This window comes from Triturus cristatus, chromosome 10, assembly GCF_964204655.1.
Source record: "Triturus cristatus chromosome 10, aTriCri1.1, whole genome shotgun sequence".
Classification (NCBI taxonomy): Eukaryota; Metazoa; Chordata; class Amphibia; order Caudata; family Salamandridae; genus Triturus; species Triturus cristatus.
Window position 1 is genome coordinate 587,766,167 of NC_140593.1, and position 27,548 is coordinate 587,793,714.

The 27,548-nt window shown below is 50.4% G+C and overlaps 1 protein-coding gene across 4 annotated transcripts in view; it reads left to right on the forward strand.

Moving 5' to 3' along the window:
- The window catches only part of GSPT1 (G1 to S phase transition 1), a 583,971-nt gene that overhangs the window by 490,018 nt on the left and 66,405 nt on the right, over window positions 1-27,548 (forward strand). For all 4 annotated transcript variants that reach the window (XM_085632101.1, XM_085632103.1, XM_085632104.1 and 1 more), the window contains one exon: window positions 20,803-20,971. In XM_085632101.1, the coding sequence (XP_085488227.1) occupies window positions 20,803-20,971 (169 nt within the window). The remainder of the gene's footprint in view (window positions 1-20,802; window positions 20,972-27,548) is intronic.

A 27,548-nucleotide genomic window follows, 5' to 3' on the forward strand; every position in this document is an offset into this window, starting at 1 on the left:
CTCCCCCACACTCCGACACGGATGCGTTGGTGGACTACATGGGTGACCAAGTCCCCTACCCCGGAGACATGGACCCTGACGGCCAACAGGACCCTGATCAAACTTGGGATGACCCTGTGGACCCAGGTGCACCTATGGATGCACAAGACCCGCAACTCTATGGAGCAAAAACATCTCCCACAGAGGACACTGCAGCCTTCAACGCTCTAATTGAACGTGCTGCGGCCAATCATGGGGTGCAACTTCACTCGGACACCGTCGAGGACGACTTTCTTATGGATACTTTTGCATCCTCAGAAAGGAATATAAAAACTCTACCCATGCTGAAGGGCGTCCTCAAACCAGCAAAGGACATCTTCAAGGAACCCACCAGGGCAAGAGTGATAAACCCCAGGATCGACAAAAAATACAGATCAGCGCCTGGGGACCCTACTTACATCAGAGGCCAATTACCTCTAGATTCCATTGTCGTTGCGAATGCTTGCAAGAGGGCACACTCAATAACAGGTGACGCTCCTCCCCCGGACAAAGAGTCCAAGGTGTTAGAGACCTCTGGCAAACGGGTTGCCGCCCAGGCAGCCAACATATGGCGCATTGCCAATACTCAAGCACTCCTCGCTCGCTACGATAGAGCGCACTACGACACATTAGAGCAGCTAATCCAACATCTCCCTGACCAATTCAGAGAAGGTGCAGAGATCCTCATCCGGGAGGGACAGCTCCTCACAAACGCATCCATCAAGTGCGCCCTGGATGCCGCAGACACAGCTGCCAGGGCCATAAACACTAGCGTCCTGCTGCGACGACATGCCTGGTTACGAATCTCCGGATTCAAACCTGAGGTGCAAAACAACATACTCAACCAGCCTGTCAACCCCGACTATTTATTCGGCCCGGAGGTTGACACCACCCTAGAGAAAATAAAGAAGGACACGGACACTGCAAAGTCCATGGGGGCTCTCCAGACTCAGTCCTTTCGGAGCGGCTCCTTTCGTCGCCCCGGAAATAGAGGAGCAGGTAGAGGACAGGGGTCACAGCAAACATACAACAAGGGCAATACACAAACCACCTACGATAAAAACACCCGGGGTGGATATCGTGGCTCCAGTACAAAGGGCAGAGGACGCGGCTACGGCAACACCAGGTCCTCCCCCAAGAACAAGCAGTGACGCCCTCTCCCTTCCTCCCGACCACATAACACCTGTCGGGGGAAGGCTACAAAGGTTCCTGTCCACGTGGAACTCCATCACCACGGACAGGTGGGTCAAAGATATTGTCAAATACGGTTACTGTCTAGAACTAACCTCCACTCCACCCACAATACCTCCAAAAAACCGTCCTATGTCCTCAGAGCACTTAACGCTCTTACAGCAGGAGGTGCAAAGTATGCTTCTAAAGGGCGCAATAGAGGTCGTACCCGTCCACGAGCAAGGTACGGGGGTGTACTCCCTGTACTTTTTAATACCGAAGAAGGACGGGTCACTCAGACCTATATTAGACCTGAGACCCCTAAACAGATACATTCTTTCCGAGCATTTTCACATGCTCTCTCTCCAGCAAGTCCTCCCGCTGCTCAAGCAGGGAGACTTTCTAGCCACACTGGACCTCAAGGATGCGTATTTCCACATACCCATTCACCCATCACACAAAAAATACCTCCGGTTCACTGTTCAAGGGCAGCACTACCAATTCAAAGTCCTTCCCTTCGGCATGACAACGGCACCAAGGGTGTTTACAAAGTGCCTAGCTACTGTGGCGGCACATCTACGGAGGCAGCACATACACGTTTACCCTTACCTGGACGACTGGCTCGTTCAAGCAAAGTCGGCCCGGCAATGTGCCAGCCACATGTCCCGCACCATTCACCTCCTTCACAGTCTGGGGTTCTCACTAAATTACCCAAAATCCCATCTACAGCCCGCACACGTACAACAGTACCTAGGTGCGACTATAGACACTCTGGCGGCCACAGCTCAGCCGAATTTGGTGAGAATCAACAGCATGCAAATGCTGATTTCAAAGTTCAAACCACAACACTCCCTTCCCGCGCGAGTGTTCATGCAGTTGATAGGCATGATGGCCTCCTGCATTTTCATAGTCCCGCACGCGAGACTACATATGCGCCTGCTTCAGGAGTGCTTAGCACGTCAGTGGAATCAGGCTCAAGGACAGTTGAAGGACCTAGTGTTGGTGAGCGGTCGGGCATACAACTCTCTGCATTGGTGGAATCCACAAAACCTTTGCAAGGGCCGACCGTTCCAAGAGCCTGTCCCACAGATAATACTGACGGCGGATGCGTCTCTCCAGGGATGGGGAGCTCATGTACTCCATTACACAGTGCAGGGACTATGGACACAACAACAAAAGACGATGCACATCAACCTTCTAGAGCTGATGGCAATCTTCCTCGCTATGAAAGCTTTCAAAGTACTCTTGTGCAACAAAGTCGTGTTGATCCGGACGGACAACATGACTGCCATGTACTACATACAGAAGCAGGGAGGAACACACTCCACAGTTGTCTCATCTGGCTCCGAGCATGTGGAAGTGGGCCATTCAAAGGAACATGTTCCTCATGGCAGAACACCTCCCCGGCAAGGACAACCAGATGGCGGATCTGCTCAGCAGACACAGCCACCAGATGCACGAGTGGGAGTTACACCCATCAGTACTCCGACCGTACTTCCAGCAGTGGGGTCATCCAGAGATGGACCTATTCGCGACAAGCAAACGCAAAATGCCAAAGCTTTGCCGCCAGGTTCCCACATCCGCAGTTGCAAGGCAATGCGATATGGATGAACTGGTCCGGCAGATTTGCGTACGCTTTTCCCCCAGCACCACTGATACCGCTGGTGGCACGCAAACTGCGTCAACACTCACTGACGCTCGTCCTGGTTGCTCCAACGTGGGCACGCCAGCCGTGGTACACCACCTTTCTCGAACTTTCCGTGGTGCCGCATCAAAGGCTGCGGATCAAACCCGAGCATTTAACGCAGAACCATGGAGAGATTCAGCACCCAGATCCGCAACAGCTGAACCTGGCAATCTGGCTCCTGAAGTCCTAGAGTTTGGCTACCTCAACCTGCCACCTGACTGTATGGAGATCATCAAGGAGGCCAGGAGACCCACTACCAGAGCTTGCTATGCAGCCAAATGGAAGAGGTTAGTCATTTATTGCAATAATAATGACATTAACCCGCTAGACGCATCCATCCAAAACATTATTTGTTACCTATTACACCTATACCGATGCAATCTGGCGTACACCTCTATACGTGTCAATTTGACCGCAATATCAGCCTATCTGCAGACCAGGCAGCACCTCTCTTTATTCAGAGTGCCTGCCATCAAAGCATTCTTGGAAGGACTCAAACGAGTCATTCCACCAAACCACCCACCGGCTCCGATGTGGAACCTCAACTTGGTCCTCACACGCCTGATGGGTCCACCCTTTGAACCTCTACACTCATGCGAGATTCAATTCCTTACCTGGAAAGTAGCTTTCCTAGTAGCGATCACTTCTTTGAGAAGAGTTAGTGAACTCCAGGCACTAACCGTTCAAGAGCCATTTATACAGGTTCACGCCAACAGGGTCGTACTACGTACCAACCCCAAATTCATGCCAAAGGTGGTATCGCAGTTCCACATGAATCAAACCATTGAACTGCCCGTTTTCTTCCAAAACCCACAACCTGTCGCAGAAAGGGCACTCCATACACTAGATGTGAAAAGGGCCCTCATGTATTATATCGACAGGACCAAACCCTTTAGGAAAACACAACAACTTTTCGTTGCCTTTGCCCCACACCACAAAGGTAACGCTATCTCCAAAGCAGGAATAGCCAGATGGATCGTTAAATGTATTCAAATTTGCAATCAAAAGGCTAAACGTACTTTAACGATTCCCCCACGAGCCCACTCAACACGTAAGTTAGGGGCCTCAATGGCTTTCCTAGGAAACATTCCTTTGCATGACATATGTAGAGCAGCCACCTGGTCCACTACACATACATTTACCAAACACTATTGTGTAGATGTGCAATCAAAACAGCAGGCAGCTGTAGGACAGGCTGTTCTCAAAACTCTTTTTCAGACCGCTGCAGCTGGCACTGGTAGCCGCCGCTAATAAGAGGGCACTGCTATACATTCTATGCACAGATATGAATTCAGCAGCCCACATGCCTCGAACTGAATATGCTACTTACCAGTATGCATCTGTTCTTGGCATGTAGGGCTGCTGACATTCATATCTCCCTCCCTCCTCCCCGGCGCCTGTAGCAGCTGCAGCTCTCAGAATTACTGTAAGCATGGTCATCACTTTCTATATCTACTCCATCACTGCCACAATGGCGAAAAACAATCTGAGGATGGAGAGTATGCCCATGCGCACTGTAGTCCAGGGGAGGAGTCACCTATCCCAGGATACTTCGTAGACTCTTCCAGGACAACAACGTGCAAACATCCGGACCCAACACTAGGCGGCGATCTATGCACAGATATGAATGTCAGCAGCCCTACATGCCAAGAACAGATGCATACTGGTAAGTAGCATATTCATTTTCAAGGAAACAACCAGGGCACGGGTGCTAAACCCCAGGATTGAAAAAAAATACAAACCTGCGCCCGGAGACCCTATGTACATTAGAGGTCAGTTACCTCTGGACTCCATGGTGGTTGCTAACGCTCGCAAACGAGCCCACTCGCAAACAACAGGTGATGCTCCTCCCCCAGACAAGGAGTCCAAAGTGCTGGAGACCTCAGGCAAGAGAATTGCAGCTCAAGCAGCAAACATCTGGCGCATTGCCAATACACAGGCCCTCCTGGCCCGCTATGATCGTTCGCACTATGACACGCTAGAATCACTACTCCAGCATCTGCCAGATGAATTCTAAGAGGCAGCGGAGCTCCTCGTCAGAGAGGGACAACTCCTTACCAACGCATCCATTAAGTGCGAACTGGATGCTGCCGACACTGCAGCTAGGGCAATTAACACCAGCGTCATGTTACGCCGACACGCTTGGTTGAAAATCTCCGGATTCAAACCAGAAATTCAAAACAACATCCTGAATCAGCCAGTCAACCCCGACTACTTATTCGGCCCAGAGGTTGACACCACCTTAGAAAAAATGAAGAAAGACACTGACACTGCGAAGTCAATGGGGGCTCTGCAAACGCAGCAATTTCGTAGTGGCTCCTTTCGTCGCCCCGGGAATAGAGGAGCAGCTAGAGGCCAGGGGTCACAGCAGCAATACCCTAAAGGGGGCACACAGAGTACCTACGATAAAACCAACAGAGGCGGACATCGTGGCTCCAGCACCAAGGGCAGAGGACGTGGTTACGGCAACACCAGGTCCTCACCCAAAAACAAACCGTGACGCCCTCTCCCTTCCCCCTGACCACATAACACCTGTCGGGGGGAGACTCCAGCGGTTCCTGTCCACGTGGAAAACCATCACCACAGACAGGTGGGTCAGGGACATTATCCAGCATGGTTACTGTCTCGAATTAACCTCCACTCCACCAAACATACCGCCAAAGCACCGTCCTATGTCCGTAGAGCACTTAGCATTATTGCAGCAGGAAGTGCTAAGTATGCTGCAAAAGGGTGCAATAGAGGTCGTGCCAGTCAACCAGCAGGGGACAGGGGTGTACTCTCTGTACTTCCTCATCCCAAAAAAGGACGGGTCGCTCAGACCTATCCTAGACCTGAGACCCCTCAACCACTACATTCTGTCAGAACATTTCCATATGCTCACCCTACAGCAGGTTCTCCCGCTGCTCAGCCAGGGAGACTTCCTAGCCACACTAGACCTCAAAGATGCGTACTTCTACATACCCATACACCCATCACACAGGAAATATCTCAGGATCACTATTCAGGGACAGCACTATCAATTCAAAGTCCTCCCCTTCGGCGTGACAACAGCACCCAGGGTTTTCACCAAGTGCCTGGCTACAGTGGCTGCACATCTACGGAGACAACAGATTCACGTCTACCCTTACCTGGACGACTGGCTTGTTCAAGCAAAGTCAGCCCAGCAATGCGCCAGCCACATGTCCCTCACCATCCACCTTCTTCACAGTCTGGGATTCTCACTAAATTACCCAAAATCACATCTCCAACCCGCACACGTACAACAGTACCTGGGCGCAACCATAAACACTCTGGCAGCCACAGCTCAGCCAAATTTAGTAAGGATCAACAGCATGCAACTGCTGATCTCAAAGTTCAAACCTCAACACTCCCTTCCTGCGCGAGTGTTCATGCAGTTGATAGGCATGATGGCCTCCTGCATTTTCATAGTCCCGCACACGAGACTACATATGCGCCCGCTTCAGGAGTGCTTAACACGTCAATGGAATCAGGCTCACGGGCAATTAAAAGACCTAGTGTTGGTGAGCGGTCGGGCATACAACTCTCTGCATTGGTGGAATCCACAAAACCTTTGCAAGGGCCGACCGTTCCAAGAGCCTGTTCCACAAATAATACTGACAGCGGACGCCTCTCTCCAGGGATGGGGAGCTCATGTGCTCAGCTACACAGTGCAGGGACTATGGACGACACAACAAAAGAAGATGCACATCAACGTTCTGGAGCTGATGGCAATCTTCCTCGCCATGAAGGCATTCAAAGTACACTTGTGCAACAAAGTCGTGTTAATCCGGACGGACAACATGACTGCCATGTACTACATACAGAAGCAGGGAGGAACACACTCTCCACAGTTGTCTCATCTGGCTCAGAGCATGTGGAAGTGGGCCATTCAGAGGAACATAATCCTCATGGCGGAACACCTCCCGGGCAAGGACAACCAGATGGCGGATCTGCTCAGCAGACACAGCCACCAGATGCACGAGTGGGAGCTACACCCATCAGTACTCCAAACGTACTTCCAACAGTGGGGTCATCCACAGATAGACCTATTCGGCACAAACAAAAACGCAAAATGCCAAAGCTTTGCCGCCAGGTTCCCACATCCACAGTCGCAGGGCAATGCGATATGGGTGAACTGGTCCGGCAGATTTGCGTACGCTTTTCCCCCAGCGCCATTAATACCGCTGGTGGCACGCAAACTGCGACAGCACTCACTGACACTCATCCTAGTTGCTCCAACGTGGGCGCGCCAGCCATGGTACACCACCTTTCTGGAACTTTCCGTGGTGCCGCATCAAAGGCTGCGGATAAAACCTGCACTTTTAACGCAGAGCCATGGTGAAATTCAGCACCCAGATCCGCAACAGCTGAACCTGGCAATCTGGCTCCTGAAGTCCTAGAGTTTGGCTACCTAAACCTGCCACCTGACTGTATGGAGATCATCAAGGAGGCCAGGAGACCCACTACCAGAGCTTGCTATGCAGCTAAATGGAAGAGATTTGTCATTTACTGCACCAACAATAACATTAACCCGCTAGACGCATCCATTCAAAACATAATCTGTTACCTCTTACACCTATACCGATGCAATCTGGCATACACCTCAATCCGTATCCATTTAACCGCAATAGCAGCCTATCTCCAAAACAGGCAGCACCTCTCTTTATTCAGAGTGCCTGCCATCAAAGCCTTCTTGGAAGGACTCAAACGAGTAATTCCCCCAAGACACCCACCAGCACCGGTGTGGAACCTCAACTTGGTCCTCACCAGACTGATGGGTCCACCCTTCGAACCTCTCCACTCATGTGAGATTCAATTCCTCACCTGGAAAGTAGCTTTCCTAGTAGCAATCACCTCGTTAAGAAGAGTTAGTGAACTCCAGGCACTAACCATTCAAGAGCCATTCATACAGGTTCACGCAAATGGGGTCGTACTACGTACCAACCCCAAATTCATGCCTAAAGTAATATCGCAGTTCCACATGAATCAAACTATTGAACTGCCTGTTTTCTTTCAAAATCCACAAAATGTCGCTGAGAGAATGCTCCATACACTAGATGTAAAGAGGGCCCTCATGTACTATATAGACAGGACTAAAGATTTTAGGAAAACAAAACAACTTTTCGTTGCCTTTTCTCCACAACACAAGGGCAACGCCATTTCCAAAGCAGGGATAGCCAGATGGATCGTTAAATGTATTCAAATTTGCTATCAAAAAGCTAAACGCACATTAACAATTCCCCCACGAGCCCACTCAACACGAAAGTTAGGGGCGTCCATGGCTTTCCTGGGAAACATTCCTTTACAGGAAATATGTAGAGCAGCCACATGGTCCACTATACATACATTTACCAAACACTACTGTGTAGATGTACACTCAAAACAGCAGCCAGCTGTAGGACAGGCTGTTCTCAAAACTCTTTTTCAGACTGCTGCAGCTGGCACTGGTAGCCGCTGCTAATAGGAGGTACTGCTATGTATTCTATGCACAGATATGAATTCAGCAGCCCACATGCCTCGAACTGAATATGCTACTTACCAGTATGCATCTGTTCTTGGCATGTAGGGCTGCTGACATTTATATCGCCCACCCTCCTCCCCGGCGCCTGTCGCAGCTGCAGCTCTCAGAATTACTGTATAGCATGGTCATCACTTACTGTATCTACTCCATCTGAAAGAAACACGTTAGTTAGATTCCTCAGCTTAGAATATCCCCAGGCGTCAGACTGGATCCGGAAGATTTTTCGTCAGCAATACCCCTTGCGCGTCGCTAGGCGTCGTCTGCGGCTCCGCGTCATTCGTCGGCGTCGTGCGCCGGAATGACGTCGTCGGACTACTTAGACGCCGCCCTCGCGCGCTGACGTCAGTTCTTCTTTTTTCCGCGCCAGTAAGCGCAGATCTGGGAGAGCTACCCCTTTAGTCAATTTTTGACTAACTTTTTGATCCTTTTTGATCTTGTCTCGACTCCGGTGCCGGTAGGATGCCTGGTTTTAAAGCCTATACGGACTGTAACCGCTTGATGTCGGTTACGAACCATCACCGCCGGTGCCTTTACTGCTTGGGCCTCGATCACGACGCGGCGTCGTGCTCGGACTGCAAGGTCCTGACCTCGAAGGCTAGACTGGAGCGGTCCCGTAAGCTTCTCGAGATTCGCCACTCGGCTCCGCGCGCCTCTCGATCCCGGTCCAGGAGGAGGTCCAAGGATCGGTCGCGGAGCCGCAGCCGACGTCACCATCGGTCGTTGGGATCAAAGTCTTCGGGTAAGTCGAAGCATTCCAAGAAGTCCAAGAGGCGACACCGCTCTTCGGACTCCCCTCGCCGGTCGCGCGACTCGGCCGAGGGTCAGGGTGGTTCCACCCCCGCGGCTCCGGCGGAGCCGCAGGCGCCGCGCACGTCCCCATACCCTCCTGTCCCTGGGACTGACGCGACGCCGGCGGAAGTCAGTGCCTTCCTCTCGGCCATGAGGAACCTGGCTCTGCCATCGGCGCCCACTGGTGCGCCTTCGGGCCCCGCGAACCCGACTGGGCTGCCTTGCCTGCCGGTGGCTCCGGCGCCGTTGACAGCTCCGGCCTCGACGCCGCAAGCACCCGAGGGACCCGTTCTCGAGTCCCCGCCGACGCCGGTCGACCTAGTCACGCCTCCTCTGCCGGCGTCGACACCGGTACCACCGCCGACGTCGACTCCGGTACCACCGCCGACGTCTACTCCGCTCGACGTCGAGCCCCAGTTCAGTCCCACTCCGGGCCCGGCGCCGGTACGGCGTCTATGGACGCCGCGATCGGCGCCGCTAGAGACACATTATGTCTACCGCCCGGCTCCGTTACTTTCTCCTCTATACCAGGAGTCGGATGATGGGGACAACTGGGAGGGATCCGAGAATCCTATGGCCGTTCAGGCTCAACTGTCCCAGGACTGGGCAGATGAACTGGGGGAGGCCAGTGGCCTCGATACCTCTCCAAACACTGGATTTGTCTCTCCTCCGACTGTGGCTTCGGAGGAGGGCGCTGCTTTCTCTGTGGTGCTGCGCAAGGCGGCCGCAGCCCTTGGGCCTCGGGCTGCCTGCCGTCGCTGTGAGGACTAACGTCCTTACTGAGGTGCTTCAGTCTGCATCAAGCTCCACTGAGCCTCTGCTTCAATTCAATGAGGCCCTCATTGACGTTCTGCAGGGCACCTGGTCCAAGCCCTCCACAGTTCCTCCTGTGGACGGGAACGTCGCCAGGCGCCACCGCCCTGCTCCGGGCGACCCCAGTTTTCTGTCCCAACACCCTACCCCTGAGAGCCTGGTTATCCGGGCCTCCACCTCCCAATCCTCTTTCCCGACCGCCCCGCCGGACCGGCATTCCAAGAGACTAGAACAGTTTGGCAAGAAGCTGTTCTCCTCCCTTAGTTTGGGCCTGCGGTCTTTGAACACCGCTTGTCTCTTGGACCGTTATTCCCACTCTCTGTGGGATACGGTGGAGGACGCGCTGCCCCTGTGTCCGGAGGAGGTCCGGACACGACTTACCCAGGCTCTGGCCGATGGGAGGGATGCCGCGCGACATGCTATACGATGTGGGCTTGACACCACGGACTCTCTGGGTAGGGCCATTTCTACCACAGTGGCGCTTAGACGTCACGCCTGGCTGCGGTCCACGTCATTTTCGGGCGATGTCCAGAGCACTCTCATGGACATGCCCTTTGATGGCACTCGCCTTTTTGGCGAGAAAGCTGACAGTGCGCTGAATCGCTTTAAGGACTCCCGGGCTACGGCCAAGTCCTTGGGCCTCTCGGCCCTGCGGTCGCAAACTTCCGCCTTTCGCCCCTTTCGTGGCCAAGGAAGGGGTGCCTCCTCACGTGCGCCTAGCCACCAGCCGCAGAACCAACCTGCGCGCGGTCGCGGACGTGGTTTCCGCCGAGGCGGTTCTGGAGGACGACTAGGTCAGCCCACATCCACCCCGGCAGCATCCGCCTCAAAGCCTTCCTAGTCCGAGCTTTCAGGCCCATTCCACGCCAGTGTGCGGCAGAGTTCGCCATCACCTGCTCCACTGGCGGTCCATCACATCGGACAGGTGGGTGCTGCAAATCGTCCGAAGGGGCTACTCCCTCCCCTTCGAGACGACCCCTCCAGCCATGCCACCGCAGCACCACCGTATCTCGGGGGATCATTTGAATCTTCTCCACGAGGAAGTTTCGGCCCTCTTGGCCAAGGGGGCCGTCGAGCACGTTCCGAGCCCAGAAGTAGGTCGTGGTTGTTATTCCCACTACTTTCTGGTACCCAAGAAGGGCAAAGGGGGCCCTCCGCCCTATCTTGGACCTCCGGAACGTCAATACCTTCCTCCGGAAGGAAAGGTTCAAGATGTTGACTTTGGCTCAGGTTCTAGCTGCCCTAGACCCCGGAGACTGGATGGTAGCGTTGGACTTGCAGGACGCATATTTCCACATCCCCGTCCTGCCGGCCCACCGGCATTACCTGCGGTTCACGGTGGGCCCAGAGCACTTTCAGTTTACCGTGCTCCCCTTCGGCCTCACCAGTGCCCCTCGGGTGTTCACGAAAGTGATGGCGGTGGTCGCAGCTCATCTGCGCAGATCAGGGGTTCCAGTCTTCCCCTATCTCGACGACTGGTTGTTGAAGGCGGGCTCGCCCCAGACAGTCGTCTCCCACCTCTAGCTACGGCGGATCTCCTGCATTTGCTGGGATTTTCCATCAACGTGCCGAAGTCAGACCTGAGTCCCCCTCAGAAGCTCCTCTTCATCGGAGCAGTTCTCGATTCGGCGCAGTTCCGGGTCTATCCACCGGAACAGCGGGTCCGGGATATTCAGGCCCTGATTCCCATCTTTCGGCCTCTATCCTGGGTTGCAGTCAGGCTAGTGTTGCGGCTTCTGGGGCTGATGGCCTCCTGCATCCTACTAGTGCATCACGCCAGGCGGCGCATGCGGGCTCTGCAGTGGGACCTGAAGTTTCAGTGGCCCCAGCATCACGGCAACCTGTCCGACCGTGTCTTGATCTCGGAGGGCACTGCACAGCAGTTGCAGTGGTGGCTCACGGACCGCGATTGGGTCATGGGCAGAAGCCTCTCCCTTCCCCATCCGGAGCATGTCGTAGTGACTGATGCGTCCCTCCTGGGATGGGGTGGCCATATGGGAGAGGCGGAGATCAGAGGCCTCTGGTCTCCGGCGGAGTCTCGTCTCCACATCAACCTGTTGGAGTTGAGAGCGATCCGACTTGCACTGAAAGCCTTCCTTCCCTCTGTCAGGGGAAGTGTCGTGCAGGTGTTCACGGACAACACCACCGCCATGTGGTATTGCAACAAACAGGGCGGGGTGGGGTCGTGGACCCTTTGTCAGGAGGCTCTGCGCCTCTGGACATGGCTGGAACACCAGGGCGTCACCCTAGTGGTTCAACATCTGGCGGGCTCTCTGAACGCCAGAGCAGACTAACTCAGCCGCCGGTGCATGATGGATCACGAATGGCGTCTGAACTCCGAAGTGGCGCATGGTCTCTTTCAGCAGTGGGGAGAGCCTTGGTTAGATCTATTCGCCACCGAAGAGAACGCGCAATGTCAGCAGTTCTGCGCGTTGGAATTTCCAAGGCGGCACTCGCTCGGCGACGCTTTTCGTCACGAGTGGAGTTGCGGTCTGTTGTACGCCTTTCCGCCTATACCACTTCTGCCCACAGTGCTGAAGAAGATCAGGCACGACCGGGCCCAAGTCATCTTGGTGGCTCCGGATTGGGCACGAAGGTACTGGTATCCCGAGCTACTCAGTATGTTGACCGATCCTCCGATACGTCTGCCCCTTCGGGAGGATCTTCTGTCGCAGCAGCAGGGGACGGTCCTCCACCCGAACCTGTCCAGCCTCCACCTCCATGCGTGGAGATTGAGCGGCGGCAGTTGATGCCATGTGACTTGCCTCCTGAAGTCTGTGATATCATTCTGGCAGCCAGGCGTCCCTCCACAAAGACGGTATACGCCTGCCGGCGGAACAAATTTGTGGCATGGTGCACAGCAAAGGCTGTGGATCCCCTTTCCGCCCCTCTTTCTGAGGTTCTCCTCTTTCTTCTTTCTTTGGCCCGGCAGGGCTCTGCCCTGGGCACCCTGAAAGGTTATCTTGCTGCCATCTCTGCCTTCTTGCGGCTTCCTGATCAGCCTTCTCTTTTCAAGTCCCCTGTGGTTACACGCTTTCTAAAAGGCATTACTCACACGTTCCCTCCTGTCCCTTTTGTAATGCCTCAGTGGGACTTGAATCTTGTTCTCACTTTTCTGATGTGTGCTCCCTTTGAGCCTCTTCATAATTGTCGTCTTCGTCTGCTGACGCTTAAGACTGCTTTTCTGGTAGCCATCACCTCGGCTAGACGGGTGAGTGAGGTCCAGGCTTTATCTTCAAAGCCTCCTTTTCTCTCTGTTCATCCGGACAAGGTTGTCCTTCGGCCTCGTCCCTCCTTTCTTCCGAAAGTGGTGACTCCATTTCATCTTGGGCAGTCTGTCACCTTGCCCACCTTCTTTCCGCCTCCGCATCCTTCCAAAGAGGAAGAGAGGCTCCACCGTCTGGACCCAAAACGTGCGCTCTCCTTTTATTTGGACCGCACAAAGCAGTTCCGGGTGGACAACCAACTTTTCGTTGGATACGTGGGTGCTAAGAAGGGGAAAGCTGTGCACAAACGGACCATCTCTCGGTGGGTCGTTTTGTGCATCAAAATTTGTTATTCCTTGGCAAAAAAGGACCCTCCTGTTGGGCTGCGCGCCCACTCTACTCGGGCCACAGCGGCTACTACTGCTTTGGGACGGGGTGTCCCTTTGCAGGACGTCTGTCAGGCGGCGACGTGGGCTTCGCTACACACGTTTGCCAGGCATTACTGCCTTGACAGCCAAGTCCGGAGGGATGGCTTCTTTGGCCGTTCTGTCCTCCAGGACTTTCTGGTGTGATCTTGGTTCGCAGACCCACCACCGGGGATGGTATTCCTTGGGTATCTATTCTAAGGTGAGGAATCTAACTAACGTGTTTCTTTCAGATGAACAAGTTACTTACCTTCGGTAACGATGTATCTGTAAGAAACATTAGTTAGTTAGATTCCTCACCGACCCACCCATCCTCCCTGTTCTGCGAACTGACATCTAGGGTTAAGGTTATCCTTTTCAGGCCCCTAGATTTTCTTTTTGGCACCAGTGGCGGTCTTTGCATGGCTCTGCGTTCCTGGCGCGGAAAGCTATGTACAAGAACTGACGTCAGCGCGCGAGGGCGGCATCTAAGTACTGCGACGACGTCATTCCGGCGCACGACGCCGACGACAGACGCGGAGCCGCAGACGACGCCTAGCGACGCGCAAGGGGTATTGCTGACGAAAAATCTTCTGGATCCAGTCTGACGCCTGGGGATATTCTAAGGTGAGGAATCTAACTAACTAATGTTTCTTACAGATACATCGTTACCGAAGGTAAGTAACTTGTTCATCACTGCCACAATGGCGAAAAACAATCTGGGGATGGAGAGGATGCCCATGCGCACTGTGGTCCAGGGGAGGAGTCACCTATCTTGTGATACTTCGAAGACTCTTCCAGGACAACAACGTGCAAACATCCGGACCCAACACTAGGCGGCGATCTATGCACAGATATGCACAGATATGAATGTCAGCAGCCCTACATGCCAAGAACAGATGCATACTGGTAAGTAGCATATTCAGTTTTAGACCTGCGGGTCCCGCAAAGAACTGACCTAACTGTCACCCCTGAGGCATGATGGGATATTGGAATCAGGGCTGCCTTAAAGGCACGGTGCCAGTTTTTACCTGTACAAGGCTTTTCAGTCTCTATGGTATTGTATTGCAATGCAGCCTGCAGGCTAACAATGTTTTTTATCTGTGTTTGGCACAGTGTTTTCTTTCTCATGAGTTTTACCTCATTAAAAAAAAGGAGAATCTGAAAGAAACACGTTAGTTAGATTCCTCACCTTAGAATATCCCCAGGCGTCAGACTGGATCCGGAAGATTTTTCGTCAGCAATACCCCTTGCGCGTCGCTAGGCGTCGTCTGCGGCTCCGCGTCCGTCGTCGGCGTCGTGCGCCGGGATGACGTCGGAGTACTTAGACGCCGCCCTCGCGCGCTGACGTCAGTTCTTCTTTTTTCCGCGCCAGTAAGCGCAGATCCGGGAGAGCTACCCCTTTTAGTCTTTTTTGACTAAATCTTTTTGATCATTTTTGATCCCTGTCTGTCGACATCTGGTGCCGGTAGGATGCCTGGGTTCAAGGCTTGTGAAGACTGTCATCGACTGATGTCGGTGACCGATCACCACCGCCGGTGCCTCTATTGCTTAGGCCTCGACCACGACGCGGAGTCGTGCAACGACTGCCAGGCCCTGACTTCGAAGGCTAGGCGGGAGCGGTCCCGCAAGCTTCTCGAGCTTCGCCACTCGGCTCCGGGTCGTGCGCGATCCCGGTCCAGGAGGAGGTCCAAGGATCGCTCGCGGAGCCCTAGCCGACGCCACCATCGATCGTCGGGCTCCAAGTCGTCGGGTAAGTCCAAACACTCAAAGAAGTCCAAGAGGCGACATCGCTCTTCGGACTCCCCTCGCCGGTCGCGCGACTCGGCCGAGGGTCCAAGTGGTTCCACCCCCGCGGCTCCGGCGGAGCCGCAGGTGCCGCGTCCGCCCCCATACCTTCCGGTCCCTGGGGCTGACGCGGCGCCGGCGGAGATCAGTGCCTTCCTCTCGGCCATGAGGAGCCTGGCCCCGCCGTCGACGCCCGCTGGCGCGCCTTCGGGCCCCGCGGGCTCGACTGGGCGACCTCGCGTGCCGGCGGCTCCGGCCCCGGCGCCGTCGACGACTCCGGTCTCGACGCCGCAGGTCCCCGCGGGGCCCATGCCTGGGCCCCAGTCGACGCCGGTTGACCTTGTCACTCCTCCACCGGCGCCGACGCCTGAACCACCGACGCCGTCACCGCCGACGCCTGTGACGCCGACGCCCCAGTTTAGCCCTCATCCGGACCCGACGCCGGCACGGCGTCCGCCGACGCCGCATCCGACGCCGCTAGAGACCTACCATCTCTACAGTCCGGTTCCGATCATTCCTCCTGTTTATCAGGAATCGGAAGAAGGGGGCGACTGGGAGGGGTTCGAGGACCCTCTGGCTGTTCAGTCACAGCTTTCTCAGGACTGGGCAGATGAACTGGGGGAGGCCAGCGGGCTGGACACCTCACCAGACGCTGGATTCACTTCTCCTCCGACCGTGGCTTCGGAGGAGGGTGCAGCATTTTCTGTGGTGCTGCGCAAGGCGGCTGAGGCCCTTGGGCTCGAGTTGCCTGCCGTGGCTGTGAGAACCAACATCCTCACTGAGGTGCTTCGAACCTCAGCAAGCTCCACTGAGCCTCTGCTGCCGTTTAACGAGGCTCTCAGTGACGTTCTGCAGGGCACCTGGTCCAAGCCCTCCACAGTTCCTCCTGTGGATAGGAACGTTGCCAGGCGCCACCGCCCTGCTCCGGGCGACCCCAGCTTCCTGTCCCAACACCCCACCCCCGAGAGTCTGGTTATCCAGGCCTCTACTTCCCAATCCTCCTTCCCGACCGCTCCGCCGGACCGGGATTCCAAGAGACTCGAGCAGTTTGGCAAGAAACTGTTCTCGTCCCTTAGTTTGGGCCTGCGGTCTTTAAATACCGCCTGGCACAGTGTTTTCTTTCTCATGAGTTTTACCTCATTAAAAAAAAGGAGATTTAGGTGTATTTGTATGCCTATGGTGTTTATTTGGATATTTATATCTACATTGTCTAGCCTACTATGAGAGCTGCATTGGCTTGGAAAAAATAATATACGTTTATATCATCATCATAGCTTTATTAGATTTCAATATGAAAATCATAAAAGCACATTAAAATTTAATACATACAATTAAACTCCATAATACAGATCAAAATATATAACAATTTAAGTGATTCATACTGGGACTAACTCTTTAAATAACATAAATTCTGCACTTCAGCTTGCGTTGGTACAACAGCACGGTAGAGTGATCTTCTTTACAGTTCGAGTCAGATTAAAATTTAAGCCATGGAAGATCTGCATCTAATTGTAAATTTTAAAAACAGATACAGCACTTATGGTCATTTCATTTTGTAGTAAGAGCAACTTGAATAAGGCGGGTCTACACTGTCTCAAACCCCAGATCTTTAACAAAGGTATTAAATATCTCTTCCTCCCCCATACGTAAAATTTTCAAAATAAAACACAATGGATTGTTGATTGTGTGGCAAAGTCATCACACGGGCATTTGATTAAGTTTTTCGACCAGTCTTTAGTGGCTGGAAAGGTTACCAACCTAAAATAGCTACCAGTTCTCAGCCGAGCTAATAACATTCTATTATAGCTGGATTGCTTTATACATATACAAAGCTGTGTGTATATATATATATATATATATATATATATATATATATTTGTATGTATGTATATTTGTATGTATGTATATATGTATGTGTGTATGTATGTATATATGTGTGTATGTATGTATATATATGTGTGTATGTATGTATATATGTATGTATATGTGTATATATGTATGTATATATATATATATATATATATGTGTGTGTGTTTTTCATATATAATTTTTATTATTTCCGGGGTCCCCGCACATGAGCGGGAATATTCAGTGCTTATGACTTTGATGAGGATACCCCTGGAAGAGAACTAGGATTACAGGTAAGTAACTTGTCCTTAAAAACAACAACTGTAACCAAAACACTTTTACTCAATTGTTTACAGGAAATGACCCAGGACTGAATCCAGGACCCAGTCCTGTGGTTAAAGTTATCCTTAAAGTAACTAATTGCATTTAACTAGAAATTCCCATTGAGCTCAATGTATTATTGTGTTGGAAATTGTGTTGCCTATTGCAGCCACTGTAACTGTTGTATTCAAAAGTCTATTGCCTGTTGAAAAGTATTTATCTACAGCATCTCATCCTGAGAAAGTATATTTTGATACCCACTGTTGGTTCTAAAATAGAACTATATATTTTTATACAAAAACCATTGGCCTAGAGGTCAGTTCTTGTGTGTGCAACAAATGCTTTACACTGTCCTCTGATACTGCCTTACTGCTCGAGCAAGCTACCACTTTAGAGAGTAAGGTTATATCCAACTTTAGCCTCTGCCAAACCTCTCGGGACTGTGGACTCTGTGCACACTGTACCTATTTGGGAACAGTACATTCAGAGCCACTTTCTTACATCCTCTAACTCCTAGATCTAGCCAATTCAGATCTAACCTTTTCTGGGTGTGGTCCTAAACCAATGGTCTCCAACCATTGGATCATAAGCTACCAGTAGCTCCCAGCCTTGGTTTCATTTTTAACTGCGAATTGCAATAAGTGTTGCATTTACCTTTAAATGTTGAGCGTAGTCTGTTTAATTTACACATCAGGCTGCAGATAGCAGAGCCTGACAATGAGCCCTGCTCCACTCTGATTTATGACCCATGTGGGTTACAGAGGTTCAGACCTGAAGCATTGAGGTATTTAACTCTTAAATAAAAGTCCTTCTCAACTCAATATTAAAGCATGAGAAGAACATCCAAATGCTTTTAAATTAGAGAATATTAAAATGAACAGTTCATTATATTATATTATAACTGAATTTTTTTTTTTTTAAATGGGAGAAATTTCAAGTGAAGAAAACAGTTTCTTTGAAACATTGTTTTAACGTGTTTCTCTACTTTAAATTATGCCAATTAAGTGTGAATATTTTATGAAGCAGGTTTCTTCACTTTAAATTACTCACATGTGAATAAATGGCTGTTTCTGTTATAAATATGGCACTATGTCTACAGCCCACCTGGAGTAATATGCCTGCGGTTTGTTAAGACACTTTGACATGGGAGAAAATTATTATGATGGGTTTTATGTAATGCATATAAACAAAGTTTACAGTTGAATTTTCTCCCATTTAAAAGTGTTGCATTTACACACAGCAGGCATGTTGCTCCTAGAGGCTGGTAGACTGGCTGCCATATTGAGACCTGAAAAATACAGTAAAAATAAAAATGTAGAAAAATCTTCCTTATTATGAAATTTGTTGCAGAACATTTTTCTGCACTTTAAATTTCTCCCATTTGAAAAACAATGGCTCTGTTTGTGTTGTACATGTAACGGTGCCACATGTGGCAAAAGCTATGTTCTGTGCCACAAGTACATAGGTTTTAGGTCACCCATACACATATATCCCATTCATTCACACACTTGTTCAAACATCCCCACATATCATGCTTTCACTGACATAGATGGCAACCCTATCGTAGCACCCCCAGTCACAGTATTTTGTTCAAACCAAAGTATTGGGCTTCATGGACTTTAGGTGTAAAGTCCATGAAGCTGAGTGACTGGGTGTCTAGTAACAATGCACAAGTTACTTGGCAATCAGTAGCTCACGACGATTTTCACTGATCTGAAGTAGCTTATTGTTGAAAAGGTTGGAGACCCCTGTCCTGAACACTGTCACGACCAAGTCCTTCCCAAGCGATCAAAGGGTTGCCACATTTCAGTAGCTACTGCCTCTTTTTCAGCCACTCATTCCTCTCAAAGCGATGCGCATCTTGGGTAATATGGCCTCCCCTATAGCCGAAGTCAGTCATGCAAGGCTCCATATGTTGCAAAAGTGGCTATCTGCTAAATGATCACAAGCGGAGGGTCAGTGGGAAGATTGTGTTAAGGGCCAGCAACCTTCGCTGTCTCCAGTGGTGCACCAGTGACAGCCTGTTGCGGGGAAGCCCCTTGCAGATCCAATTCTCAGGTAATCATCACCAAGGATACTTAACTTGCATGGTGGGTGACGTATCTATGCAGTATGACAGTCTCTGGGCTCTGTGGCCATCTCCTCAATAGTGTCTCCACGTCCGTCATCTGGAACCCTTAGCCATGCACCTGTCCTTCACATGTTTCTCCAAGACATTCAAGGTAGTCATCATGCGAAAGACAACATGTCTGCCTTGCTTTATATTTAAAAGCAAGGCGGTATACAAACTCTGCAGTGGTTGCACTTATTACATAGATGGGACAGTCTTTCTGCAAAGCAGAGCCCCTTTTGTTGCCTTTACACAATCTCTTAAATGTCAATCCATATAAAAAACGGGCATAGCCTCTTGGATCATCAAATGAATCCAAACCTGCTAACTTAAAGCCAAAGACCCACACTTGCTGCCACCCCACACCTCCCACAAACAGATCACCACTGTGGCCTTCTTTGGGAACTTACTCATAGCGGTCTATTGGAAAGCTGCCACTTTGCCGCCTCCACACACCTTCACATAACATTGTGTCTATATTCTTTGCAGGCAACATGCTAGAGTTGGTCAAATTATCCTCATGACTTCAGACCTGTGCACCATCAACTGGCTAGCCACTGCTCAGAGGAGTACTGTCTTGCAGTTCAAGCAGAGCATGTGCGTGTACAGCCTCTATTTTCTATGAATAGATTGATACTTTCGCTGTAAGCATCTGTTTAGCCCATGTATTGCTGTGAATTCACATGTGCACACCTGCCTCCCCGAAAGTTAGTATTTAATATTCTCAATTTTCCTAATTTCCATAACACTCATGGACATTATACTACCTTACTTACTGCTCCATACCTACTCATCGGTTGTGTGGGGGTTGGGAGAACAATCGAACCATGGAGTCCGTGCCCATGCACGTTCAGCACAAGAGGAAGACTCCCCAAAACCACGTAACTCGAAATACTTTTTCAAAGAAAAATAAGTTGAAACAGTCTGAACTCCACACTAAATCGCAGTAGCATACAGAATATGTGAATCTACAGCCCTACATGCTACGCACAGATGCTTACCGAGTAAGTAACCATCTTTATTGTAAGCACTTAATTCATTGAGATTTCAAATGAAAGGCATCTCGGGTCATTTTAAACTGAGTGATAATACAATATTTTAAAATGTAACATGAACTTTCTTTTTAGGCCTTAATCTGCCTAGTAGACAAAAAATCAGGAGAGAAAAGTAAGACTCGCCCTCGTTTTGTGAAACAAGACCAAGTATGCATTGCCCGTTTAAAGACTGCAGGGACCATATGCCTTGAGACATTCAAAGAATTTCCTCAAATGGGTCGCTTTACCTTAAGAGATGAAGGTAAGATTAACCAAGCAACAAAATCAGTTTGATAACATGAATGTAGCAGAGTTCCTTGAACCGTTCCTTAAGTCCATGCGTTCACTTTGTTTAAATGCGATTCTCTTGCAGGAGATCCTCATTAGTCTTAAGAAGTGAAAGGTCTTCAGGAAGAAATACCCTGCACAGGTCTGGGGATGAGGTGATTGGTCTGACTGGGCCTTCTTCCTGACAGGCAGGACACAAACCAGTTACCATGAGTCAAAAAAAGAACTGACCAAACTGTTACCTGTGGCCCCTGATAGGACACAGGAGGAAGGGTGTGGCCCTTAATTACAGTGCCAGTTTTTACTCCTGTCTGTGGCAGCCCATCTATTATTGGTCTTCATTTCCTTCCTTTTCATGGTCTGTCAGGTGTTCAAGTAACTTTTTTTTTTTTAGTACCCCATAGCCACTGCTCGAGAGATAAGCTGATGATTATTTCACTGACCAGATCTAGGTCTCTTTTGAGGTAGGAGAGAATGAGATCCTGTTCTAGGAATTGTTCAGTGACCCAATGTTGCATTATTGGTCTCTTAACGAGCCTAAGAGGACTAAGAAGCCCTCGTCATCTTTTGAGACTTCCTGTCCTTCAAGAAGTTGATTTCCCTACCTGAGGAGCTTCCAAAAGTCATCAAGGAGTTTCAGAAAGTTAGCTGGCTATTTTTGCACTTCCCCAAAATGCATTTTAGAGTGGCTTTGGTTGACTTCAGTCAATGACACAACAATGCTGGTGACATCCGTTGTGGTTCTGATGGTATCTTTTTCTCCTTCAAAGCGGATAACAAAGCTGCTTCTAAAGTTGCCAAGGTCATTAGGGAGACATTCGGCTCCTTTATTGGCAACTTGATGTCTTCAATTCACTTTGCCTTCTTCAAACTGCTAGTTCTCTTCCAGGGGATCCTCATCAATAGTCATAAGCACTGAATATTCCCGCCCATGTGCGGGGACCCCGGAAATAATAAAATTATATATGAAAAACATATATATACAGCTCTGTATATGTATAAACATATATTATTTTTTCCAAGCAAATGCAGCCCCCATAGAAGGCTAGACAATGTAGACACACATATCCAATAATCCACCATAGGTATAATAATACACCTAAATCTTTATTTTTTGATTTTTTTTAATGAGGTAAAAACTCATGATAAAGGAAATAGAACACTGTGCAAAACACAGATCCACAAAACATTGTTAGCCTGCAGGCTGCATTGCAATACAATACCATAGAGACTGAAAAGCCTTGTACAGGTAAAAACTGGCACCGTGCCTTTAAGGCAGCCCTGACTCCAAAATCCCATCATGCCTCAGGGGTGACAGTTGGGTCAGTTCTTTCCGGCTCCTTCAGTCAGGACCCTGGAATTCAGCTCTCTTCATTTTTGACTTTCCAGTCAAGAATTGTTACTTTTATAGTAATTTTTTGGGCTTCCTCTTGTTAAATTCTGTTGGAAGTGTATTTCCTGTGTTTTCTGACTAGATTTAACATTTTTTTCTGTCAGAAAAATGCCTTCTTTATTCATGCCTTGTCCATCCTGTGGCAAAAAGGCCTCTTCAGACACACACGATGTGTATCGTCTGTCTACCGGATTCTCACTCTCCTGCATCCTGTCGTCACTGCAAGGACCTTTCAAAGAGGACTTTGAAGGAGAGAGAGAGAATTAGGCTTTATGGCCTTTCGGAACGGTCGACGTCGAAGCAGCTGGTCACTGTCTGTTCTCCATCGGCGTCGGGCTCGGCGTCGAAGACTCCAGCGGCGGGATCGTCGCCGAGAGGTGAGGAGTCCAGGGAGAGTCATGCTTCCAAAAGATCCGGCGGCGAAGCGCATTTGTTCGTCGTCGGCAACTTCGTCAAGAAAACATCCTTCGGCGTCGAAGGAGAGTCCTCGCCGATCGACGCCAAGAAGACATAGTTCGACGTCAAAGGATAGACATCGCTCAACGTCCAAATCGACACCAAGAGAAAAGTCGACGTCGCATGAAGAGCGCAGGCGTTAGACGTCGAAATCTACATTGACGTCGAGGCAAAGATCGTTGTCAAAAGATCCAGGAAGATCTTCGACGTCGAGACCTGATTCGCCGTCAAGAGAAAGGCGATAGTCTTCGAAAGTACTGACGACGTCGAGACAAAGATCATCGTCGGAACATTCGACGTCGAGGCGGGTGCCTCCGTCGTCAAAGGTCTCCAAATCTTCGGAGAAGATAGTGACGTTGAGGCGAGATTCCCCGTTGGGTTCTAGGCCTCCGTCCAGGACAAGTCCTCCGTCGACGACAAGGCTCTCGACGTCTAGGCAGGACACATCGCTGGTTATCCTCTCGGCGTCGAAGTCCAGATCTCCGGTGATAGGCCTATCACTGTCGAGACGGTCCTCCGCGGTGGGATACCAGGAAACGTCACACATTCGGCTGACTTTCAAGCCAGTATCGAGACGCAAATCTCCTCATAGATTGGTTTATACCACATCGGAGCACGATTCATCTCGTCCGATTTCAATTTCACCTTCAGCCTCTGAAGGCTCGAGATCAAGATCCGGATCACCGGAGGTGTTGGGTCTCTCTCCAGCTCCTCCAGTGGAGCATACTTCTCAAGAAGAGGACTATACTCTGACTCAGAGCCCCATCAGGGAAATACCTCAGAACACTTCGATGATTCAGGCAGTTAATGCTTCCTTAACAAAATTGAGGGCTCTGGATCAACCATCACAACCAGCAAGATCCCATTCTCGAGGAAGAGCATTCCAAAGGCGCTCACGTTCGCCCAGAAGGTGGTCCAGGTCCACCTCTCATAGAAGAGAGAATCAGATCGGGGAGATGGCGGCGGAGGTCCCCCTCATCCTCTTCGTCAAGCCGTTCGTCCAGAAGGGATTACTCACCCACACTCTCAGATACACCACCATCTAGAGTATCGCCAGTGGCCGACATCAGCACCTTCGAAGATGTGTTGTGCAGAGGAGCGACAAAATTGAACATTCCCATGACTGTTCAAGAAACCACCTCCTCTGTCATCTTCGAGACCCTTCATGAGCGAGCGGTGTCTCGTCCACTGTTGCCTTTAGTCCCTGGGTTGCTTAAACCGGTAATGGACATCTTCACGCCAGCGACTATCAAATCTGCGCCGGCGCGAATTCTTAAATATCGTCCGGCCCCTGAGGATCTTTATTTCTTAAGGCGGACCCTCCACCGGACTCTGTAATCACGGCTGCTGCCAGAAAAACTCATTCAGTGGTTTTGTCATCCACAGTGCCGCCGGATAAGGAAAGTAAATCACAAGACTCTTGGGGAGGAAGAGTATGTGGCTCGGCGGCCTCTAGTCTGAAAGTGGCCAGTGCCTCAGCGCTTCTGGGGCGCTACGACAGATCACTGTGGGACTCCCGTCAGAGATTTATAGAAAAAGTACCTTCCGAAGACAGAAAGGAGTTTGAAGAGATCTTGCACGAGGGCAGCCTAGTTTCAAACCAGGTCATAAGCGCAGCAGCGGATGGAGCAACGTTGGCAGCCCACTCGTATGCTCATGGGATTTCCGCCAGAAGATCCTCTTGGCTAAGGCTGACTGCTCTGAAACCTGAAGTACAGGCAAGAATTCTGAATCTGCCTTTCTCGGGTAGTTCGCTTTTCGGTTCTCATGCGGATGACGAAATGGCTCGCATGAAGTCAGAACTCGAGACCATGAAAGCCGTGGGGCTAGAGAAACGAAAAGAATTCCGTCGTCGTAGGGGAACAGACAAGCGTAGCTACCAACAGAGGGTTCAAACCCCTCACTGGCAGAAAAATCAAGACCAACAAGGGCAAAAGAAGCAACAATTTCAGTCCCGCAGATCATCTAGGGGACGTGGAAATAACCGCCAGGCCGGCAGTGGAAACAAGGCTCAAGGAAAGCAATGAGAGACCGCTTCCTCCAATGCCGTCCACTGCTCCGGTGGGAGGAAGTATTGCAAACCATCTTCCAGAGTGGCAATCCATCACAAAGGACAAGTGGGTTCTAAATATACTGCGACATGGATACTCGCTTAGTTTCCGGAGTCCCCCTCTCTCGATCCACCCTGTACAATCATCTCAACACCTCAAGATGCTAAGAGAAGAAGTGGCGACCCTTCTGCTCAAATCAGCAATAGAAAGAGTTCCCTGGGCGCAGAGAGGGAGAGGAGTCTACTCCAGATATTTTCTAATTCAAAAAAGAAATACAAAAGCAGAGTTCAGACCCATCTTGGACTTGCGAACACTCAACAAGCATATCAAAAGAGAAAAGTTTCGCATGCTTGCGCTTCACCAAATATATCCTAATCTCCGTCGAGGCGATTGGATTTGCTCGCTGGACCTGCAAGACGCGTACTTTCATATTCCCATCGTACAGAGTCATCGGAAATTTCTAAGGTTCATAGTGGGGACCTCCCACTATCAGTTCAAGGTTCTACCATTTGGCCTGAAATCGGCTCCTCGAGTATTTACAAAATGCATGGCAGTAGTAGCGGCTGCACTGAGGCGCGCAGGAGTCTTCGTCTATCCCTATCTAGACGATTGGCTGATAAAAGGTCAATCGCCTCCGTACACTCACAGCTGGCACGCTGCCTTAATTTGTGTCACAGATTGGGACTCAGGGTGAACTTCAAGAAATCCACCTTCACACCAACACAAAGGATACACTACCTCGGTGCAACTATAGACTCCGCAGTAGGAAAAGTGTTTCCTTCGGAGGAGAGACGGTTATCCCTTATCCACAAAGGCAAGCAGATTATAACCAACAATCTGTCTACAGCACGACAGATATCGTCTCTGCTAGGGGCCATGGCATCTTGCATATTCCTGGTGCCCAATGCCAGATTGAGGATGCGTCCTCGGACAAGATCCGGAGGACAAATGGGACCAAAGGAATTCACTGTGGGAGGAAACAGTGTCTTTCCTCAGCGGCCAGGCAGTCAATCAAGTCGTAGTTGAAGCCACTCAATCTACAGGTGGGAATTCCTTTTCGTTAAGAACCCCCATCTCAGACGTTGATCACCGACGCATCCCTGCAGGGTTGGGGTGCGCATTTGGGATCCCTGCAGACCCAGGGGCTGTGGTCCAGCAGCGAACGGTTGTACCACATCAACATGCTAGAGCTCAGGGCAGTCCACCTAGCCCTCAAAGCGTTCCTACCCGCAATCAGGACGAGTCCCATTCTAGTACAAACGGACAATACCACCACAATGTACTACCTGAACAAACAGCGGGGTACTCGATCCAGGACGCTCTCGCTGGAGGCTCAGTCCCTGTGGCACTGGATCCTAGCAAGGAACATTTCGATAAAAGCGGTACACCTGCCAGGAGAGCTTAACGTCAAAGCGGACTTGCTCAGTCGTCATTTTCAAGATCCAGAGGACTGGGTACTCAACGGCTAGGTGCTAGACGACATCTTCGGGGAGTGGGGACGTCCGCAAATAGATCTCTTCGCGGACGAAAACAACGCGAAATGCCGAGGCTTCGCCTCAAGATACCATCGGCCAGGATCCATAGGGAATGCCCTTATGATCGATTTGGTCAATGACATTTGTGTACGCCTTTCCGCCTCTCCCACTGATCCCCAAAGTGGTGACCAAACTGCAACATTAGTTTACCAAGATGATCCTCATAGCACCGGACTGGCCGAGGCAGTGGTGGTACACGTATCTCCGCCACATGTCGATCCGACCTCACAAGCGTCTGCCGTGCAGACCGGACTTGTTAACCAAAATGCAGGGGAAGATTTACCATCCCAGTCTTCCCTCGCTGAGCTTAACAGCATGGCTCCTGAAGTCCTCCAGTATGGTCATTTAAACCTTCCCCAGGAGTGTATGACCATACTGAAGGAAGCTAGGAGGCCTTCTACAAGACACTCTTACTTCTGTAAGTGGAAGAGGTTTTATGTATGGTGTATTCAGCATCCCTATAACCCTACAAAATGTCAAGAATAAGTGATTTTGCCTTATCTTCTTCACTTAGCCAGGGTGGGGTTGAAATGTTCCTCCCATCAAAGTTCACCTAGCGGCCATTACAGCATATAGGCGCTCTCCATCGCAGCAGTCATTCTTTAAGCTGCAGGTGGTGAAGGATTTTTTTGCAGGGGCTCAAAAAGGTTTATCCCCCAGTAAGGCCTCCCTCGCCTTCTTGGGAGCTGAACTTGGGTTCTTTCGAAGCTTATGAGTTCGCCTTTCGAGCCCATAAATAAAGCTACTTTACAGCACCTTACGTGGAAAACAGCTTTTTTAATAGCTATCACTTCAGCACGTAGGGGGAGTGAAATACAGGTCCGCTGTTCTAAAGAATCCTACACGATTTTTCACCTTAATAGGGTAGTGATGAGAACTCATCCATCTTTTTTACCAAAGGTGGTGTCAGATTTTCATGTCAATCAGACTATCTCTTTGCCAACCTTTTTTCCCAACCCCTCCTCGCCAGCTGAGAGGGCGTTGCACTCTTTAGATGTTAAGCGGGTTCTAAAATTCTACCTAGATAGGACTAAGGCTGTCAGGAAATCTGACCAATTGTTTGTAAACTATGGTGCTGTCCGCACAGGTTTTGCTGCATCCAAACGTTCCATTGCT